This window comes from Trifolium pratense, linkage group LG5 (genome assembly GCF_020283565.1).
Source record: "Trifolium pratense cultivar HEN17-A07 linkage group LG5, ARS_RC_1.1, whole genome shotgun sequence".
NCBI lineage: Eukaryota > Viridiplantae > Streptophyta > Magnoliopsida > Fabales > Fabaceae > Trifolium > Trifolium pratense.
Genome location: NC_060063.1, coordinates 13,926,467 through 13,933,460, shown reverse-complemented (window position 1 = coordinate 13,933,460; position 6,994 = coordinate 13,926,467). Strand labels below are relative to the sequence as shown.

The window sequence follows — 6,994 nt, the reverse complement described above, 5'->3', positions numbered from 1 at the left end:
GTATCATCTCTTCTAAACACTCTTGTCTCTTGAGTAGTAGAAACTTTACTCCCTAAACAAAATTCACAATTTTAAATCAATATATTTAACATAAAGAATAAATATATTAATTATACAATGAACTTAAAAAAAAAGTGAATTTTATCTATATTTTATCATGGAAGGAGTCTATTACTAGTTAGATGGTAAAAAGAAGAAAAAAAATAGTTTCGTGAGCTTATCTTAATTGGCAGAGACATTGCATGATATATGGTGGGAGCCGGGATTCAAACCCCGATAATTCTACTTATCCACCTTAATGGTGGAATTTCTAATTATTAGGGAACTTGACAAAAAAATGTAAAGTAAAATTTACGAGAAATAAATAGATGGAGAGTTGGTTGTTACGTTGCCTAGGTACGGGTAAGGTACCGATATCATGTACAACATTTTAAGAAAAACTAATGTACATCGACATAAATTAAGGTATCTCTCCCTCAAATGAAGTACCCATTTATCATAGGTTGGTTGTCCCTTTCAGTTATAGCACCGACCAACGTTATCCAAAAAAAAAAACATGTCGGTACGTGACCGTTGATGTTGCTGTGGCGCCGCCACCTGGCATTACATTATCCCTTTTCTACACCAACCTTGACACGCTACCTTTTCCACTTCCACTCTTTGTTCATTTTTCTTTCTCTATACTTTCTGCACTATCACTACTCTCTACTAATTAATTACTTTAATTACTTCAATAATCTATAAAAATACCAGAGATACCACACTTTATTTCTAAACCGGGAAGAAATCATCTTTCAATTTTTTTGATTATGATGATGGGTGAAAACAGAGGAAGTAATACTAATAATGATGATGATGAGAAGGTGGAAGTGAATATATATCCTCTTAATTCTTACTATTTTGGATCCAAAGATTCTATTCCTTCTAAAGATCATTCACTTCATCATCGTCTTCGAAGGATCAAATCCAAGTTCGTTTATCTTTCCTTTTAATTATCCTCTTTTTGTTTATTCGGTGAATTCTTTGGTAGACATCTTATTTAGATATGCAGCGGGGTATATCGTTGATTTATTGAGGTGGATAATGAATAATTTTATTAGCTTTTAAACCTACTAAAATTATTCATCTCACTTCTTAGAAAATTGAGGGGCGTGAGGGGTGCGTTAAGAAGTTTCATATCGGTTGAAGGTTGATAGATGACCTGACTAAGTGTTTATATACTAGAGACAATCCTCACCTTACAAGTAGACATGACAATAAAACTCATACCCGTGGGTACCCACTCAAATCATACCCGCTTTGACGGGAAAACCCGAGTTGACTGAGTTTGGGTTCGGGTTTGAGTTTTCCCCGATTTCAAAGATGGGTTTGGGGCGGGTAATGGGTACATTGATACCCACCCCGAACCCGCCCCGCTTATATTAAAAATTAGATTTCACCTCTTTTAAATTAGAAACGCTTAAACAATCTCTTAAATTACGTTCATATATTTATTTTTTATTTTAATTTGAGTATTAAACAAACCATTTTCTCTATTTTTTTTCCTTTATTTAAAAAAATATTGTTGAGAAAAAATAATTTTGAACATTTAACTTTTTTTAATAAGAAAATACTAAAATATAATCTAAATTTATGTGGAAAGAGGCGTAATGGGGATACTCGAAACCCGATGGGGATACCCGATCCCCGTTGGGTATGGGTTTGGGGTTAACATTTTTATCCCCGCTCGAATTTGGGATGGGTTTGGGGAAACCCGAACTTTATGGGTTTGGGTTTAGGGAGGGCAAAACCCGTACCCGCCCCATTGCCATGCCTACTTACAAGCTGATTTTGTAAGGATTAGTTAAGCTCAATACTCATTTCTAAGATGGTATAAGAGCCTCTCAACGATCCGCTGGGCCACCTGTTATCAGGTTTCCGCTATCGGGCCACCCACCGTTTATATCCACGCACCAAGCCCAATAGTGCTGGGCATGAAGGGATGTGTTAAGAGTCTCACATCGGTTGAGAGATGGCCTGACTAAGTGTTTATATACTAGAGGTAATTCTCACCTTACAAGCCGGTTTTGTAAGGATGAGTTAGACCCACTACTCATTTCTAAGACTTAGTTTCATATTTTCGTCTATATATATCACTTAGTTTCTTTTATTGAACTCATTTATTTTATTTTTTTTGTGAATGTTATAATAGCTTTGATGCCCGTGGAATGCGAATTTGTGTGGAAGCTGTTATGATGGTTAGTCCTTTATCATTTTTCTTTTCCTTTAGGACAAGTTGTACTACTCTATCAAGGTGGTCCACAAAAGACTCATACTTAAAAGTTGTCTAAAATTCCAACATATGACCGACTATTCTTCGCCTATTGACATGATTAGTACACCAAACGGGTCTATGTATTTCGGACGAAGTATGTCCGAAAGACATAGGGAGAGTCTTTTAGAAGTAGGCTCACAGTCCTATTCATCGTTTATTGACATGATTAGTACCAAATGAGCCTTATGTCTTTTAGAAATAGGAGCTCACCATTTGTCTGAACGACATAGGACCCGCTTTTCAGAAGTAAAAGCTCAGGGTCCTATTCATCATCTATTGACAGCATTAGTATCAAAATGAGCTCTATGTCTTTTAGAAATAGAAGTTCACCCTTTGTAAGACATAGGGCCGTTTTTCAAAAGTAGAAGCTCACGGTCCTATTCATCATCTATTGACATGATTAATCTTTTAGAAATAGAAGCTCAACTTTTGTCTGAACTTCTTTGAGACGTAGAAGCTCACGGTCTTATTCATTAATTGTCTATTGACATGATTAGTATTTAGGATCAATATGACAAAATATGAAAAGAAAAAAAATATATAAAATTGAGTTAGGTATATCTATTTAAGGAGATCATGAATTTATATTTTTTGGGTGGGAGGGGGCAATGTCAGTCATTGTTCGAAAAATTTTGGACGATTTTTTTGTTGTTGACAAAAATGGGTCTTCACTTAAAATTTAAAGTATAATATGGTATTCTAATCTTAATTCTTAGAATAGATCAAACAAAATACTCACATCACAACAGAAAACCACTATGGTTTTTATTTAGGTGAAATTTTTTTTTCGAAGAAGCTAAATTAGCCCATTTAAATTGGCACCAGTGAGAATCGAACTTGAAACTTTAAGGAGGAGCACACTCCCAGGTCCCAATTCAATACCACCAGACCAACCCAAGTGGGTTTTTATTTAGGTGAAATTAACTATGGAAACTATATGTAACGGTATCAAAGGAATGAAAATAATCTGCTGTTTTTTGTGAAAGGCACTATTTTAAAAAATGGTCTTCGATCATGATTACAGTCGCGTCATTAAGATTTTTAATGTTAACCAAATCGCAACTGCAATTGTGGCTGCATTATCTATTTATAACTGTAACTTTCTGCCATATAAAAAACCACAACCACAATGTGACTTTTACTACTGCTGAAGAGTTCTAGAAAAATAAAGAAATTTTAGAGTGTTCGCACTATCAAACATAAACGTTCAATGGACGATTTAATATTATTTTGACATTCTGTATTCACAATTTAAGATGAATTGAATATTAAAAAGGATGATATATGAGTGTGATCTACCTTGTATGAACATTCTATTCATCAACTAAATTGATGGAATTTGAATATTTGTATAAAGTTACTTAAAGGAGATTTATGATTCTGAATTTATAGTGTAACTGTCCTTGTTTTAGGTTGAATTGTTCAAACATCCTCATTTGTTGCTGTTTCAAATAAAAAATTCCATCTTTAAACTTCCCGGTGGCCGTTTAAGGCCAGATGAATCAGGTATGAGAGGAATCTGTCAATCATTGAGTTGGAAAGATTTGCGAATATTTGTACTCAGGTTTTACCAAGGATTAAATTTATTGATTTCTAGATATCGATGGATTGAAGCGTAAGCTCGCAAGGAAGCTTTCTCTCGATGAAGATGGTGTTGGGGCGGAATGGGAGGTATTAAACTCAAGTTTACAAGTTTGCGAGTTGAGTTTCCAATTTGATTTCACTTAGGCAAAACGAGTATATTTAGAATCTCGAGTTTGACAATCTTGCATATAGAAAATGAAATTTACTTGATTTAGGTGGGAGAGTGCCTTGGAATGTGGTGGAGACCTGATTTTGAAACATTAATGCACCCCTTCTTACCACCTAATGTCAAACATCCAAAGGTACATTTTTTCAAAAGGAATTTTTTAAGCAAGTTGCAACGTGAGATGCCATAGTTTAATTCCATGACATTGCTTCATTGTGGTAGGAGTGTACGAAACTCTTCCTTGTAAAGCTTCCGGAAAGTCGAAGGTTCACTGTGCCAAAGAACATGAAGTTGCTTTCAGTCCCATTGTGTCAAATTCGTGAAAATCAAAAGGTATGGAGTATGATACATGTATGTCGAATCTAGATTTGATACAAAATTGAAATTCAATCTCTTAGAATTGAGTATTGGGCCTAACTCATCCTTACAAAACCGGCTTGTAAGATGAGGATTGCCTCTAGTTTATAAACACTTAGTCAGGCCATCTCTCAACCGATGTGGGACTTCTTAACACACCCCCTCGCGTCCAGCGCTATTGGGCTTGGTACGCGGATATAAATGGTAGGTGACCCGATATCGGGTGGCCCAACGGATCTTTGAGAGGCTTTGATACCATCTTAGAATTGAGTATTGGGTCTAACTCATCCTTACAAAACCGGCTTGTAAGGTGAGGATTGCCTCTAGTTTATAAACACTTAGTCAGGCCATCTCTCAACCGATGTGGGACTTCTTAACACAATCGAGATGAATTTTTAGTGTGAAATCTATTTCGACACGAATCGCATCATGAATTGTGGTTCTTTCTAATGAATCAATACCGAACCTTAGTGTAGCCAAACCACATTTTTTGTCAATTTTATATACCGGGTTGATTTGCTTTTATCATTTGATTTATGATTTGAATTATTTTGAGGCTCATAAAGTAATACATAAGCTTATAAATTTGTTATGTCACTTGTTTTTACTTAACAATGTAATGTATTTTACAATTCATTAAAAAAATCTGATTCACGGCTTGTAAAATTGGTCTTTCATTCACGAATAGTATGTTGGATTTGTGGTATATGATAGAATTAAGTGAAGTGAAATGGAACGGAATGAGCTCATTCGATATCTAGGAATGAATGTTATTTCACATCATTTAGTCCACTCTATACCACCAATCTAAACATACCATAAAAGATATGCTAGAGTTTTGCGTTGATGACCGCCGTGTTTATGTGTCCATTTTGCAGACATACGGGCCAATTATATCTGCGGTACCGCAGCTACTCCAAAAATTCTCTTTCAACATGATTGGAATTTAATCTTTAGCCCAACTTGCTATCATGCGCGGTAGCAATCTCATTAAGCAGCCGATTCCGATCTTCACTGGGATTCCAGAAAAGGGAAAAGGAGTTGTAAATATCATAGATTTTTATACAAAAATGATACTATAATGTTGAAAACATATAAATTTTGAATTGTTACTGTGAAATCTTCATCCTAGTAAAAGAGTTTCTATCACCACATTTTTTTCGCTTTTATTTTTGCGGTTTGATAGTTATTTAGTTTGTTACAAGTTAGTTAGAAATTTTGTTAGATTGTGTTATTTATTGTTGTAATATATACACACATCTTGTATCAAATTTCTCTATATTTTATTCAATATGAATTTTTATTGTGTGATTAACTGATCCAATTTTTCTCTCATTTTCCCATGACCATGAACTCTTTCAACATAGACATTATATAATTATAGCAATTTTCTTTTAAGTTCATTGGAGACCATGTTTGGATCAAGTAATAAGTTAATTAAGAGGAGCTTTGACATACAAATTGTTGAAATACAAACTTTTGTCAAAATTTGTTAAAACTTGGCACATATATTTATTTATAGAGATGGATTATTATAGATTGCAACATTATTTCTATACAATCACTAAAATCAAAATAAAATTAAAATACTAAGAGCATAATTATCGCCAACAATTTCAGAGTTAGGATCCTGTCAATTTTCTATTATTTTAATTTTCTTCATTATTATATAGTTTTGAGAATATAAATGCAAAAATGTGATATTAAGAGTGTATTTGGTTAAAGAGAAAGAAATAAGAAGAGAGAAAAACACGAAAATCAATGAATGAATTCGTACCAACTTTGGTTAATTTGTTCTAATACTAATTTTTTTTTGTCAAGGTTCATACTAATTCTAATAACATAAAAGAGTGGCAAAAGAATATATATTGACAAATAATTAATGAGGTGGATAATAATATAACACCTCAGTATTACCATATAAACTCATTATTATATAGTTTTGAGAATATAAATGCAAAAATGTGATATTAAGAGTGTATTTGGTTAAAGAGAAAGAAATAAGAAGAGAGAAAAACACGAAAATCAATGAATGAATTCGTACCAACTTTGGTTAATTTTTCTAATACTAATTTTTTTTTGTCAAGGTTCATACTAATTCTAATAACATAAAAGAGTGGCAAAAGAATATATATTGACAAATAATTAATGAGGTGGATAATAATATAACACCTCAGTATTACCATATAAACAAATATGAGTCAAATATTATAAGAGGGTAAAATTCAAAAAATTATAACATAGAAGGATTAAAATTCCAAATTTTAAAAAAGGTGGTTAAATTTTCGATTCAATCAAAATAGGGGGTAAAACTGCATTTAAGCCTAACAATTACTTAAAAAAAATATTGGATAAATAAATTCTATAAAAAATTTGTAAATAAATAAAATAAAAAATTTGTAAATAAATAAATAAGTCGTCACCACTTTTTTTTTTCTTTTCTTCTTGATCATCTTCTAACCCTAGCTCTCAATATTTTTTTTCTTCTTTTTAATCTATCGAAGATGATTAAAGGTTAATTTAGGCCTAAAATTACCATTCAAATTATTTTTTCATTCCGTTTTAGTTAAATA

The 6,994-nt window shown here is 32.8% G+C and overlaps 1 protein-coding gene across 1 annotated transcript; it reads left to right on the top strand.

The window, feature by feature from the left end:
• Positions 1 to 632: 632 nt before the first annotated feature.
• LOC123884356 (pre-mRNA cleavage factor Im 25 kDa subunit 1) lies at positions 633 to 5,570 on the top strand. Its single transcript, XM_045933443.1, has 7 exons — positions 633 to 970; positions 2,192 to 2,237; positions 3,727 to 3,820; positions 3,912 to 3,985; positions 4,114 to 4,200; positions 4,287 to 4,397; positions 5,300 to 5,570. Exons 1-7 carry the CDS (start codon positions 810 to 812, stop codon positions 5,369 to 5,371), a joined length of 645 nt encoding a protein of 214 aa, XP_045789399.1. The 5' UTR covers positions 633 to 809; the 3' UTR covers positions 5,372 to 5,570.
• The last annotated feature ends 1,424 nt before the right edge of the window (positions 5,571 to 6,994 follow it).

Bases quoted from the DNA above. Each gene is read 5' to 3' on its own strand.
- LOC123884356 (XM_045933443.1), top strand. From the start codon at position 810: ATGATGATGGGTGAAAACAGAGGAAGTAATACTAATAATGATGATGAT. The intron at 971-2,191 runs GTTCGTTTATCT...ATGTTATAATAG, and splicing joins CTTCGAAGGATCAAATCCAA to CTTTGATGCCCGTGGAATGC. The intron at 4,398-5,299 runs GTATGGAGTATG...TCCATTTTGCAG, and splicing joins AAATTCGTGAAAATCAAAAG to ACATACGGGCCAATTATATC.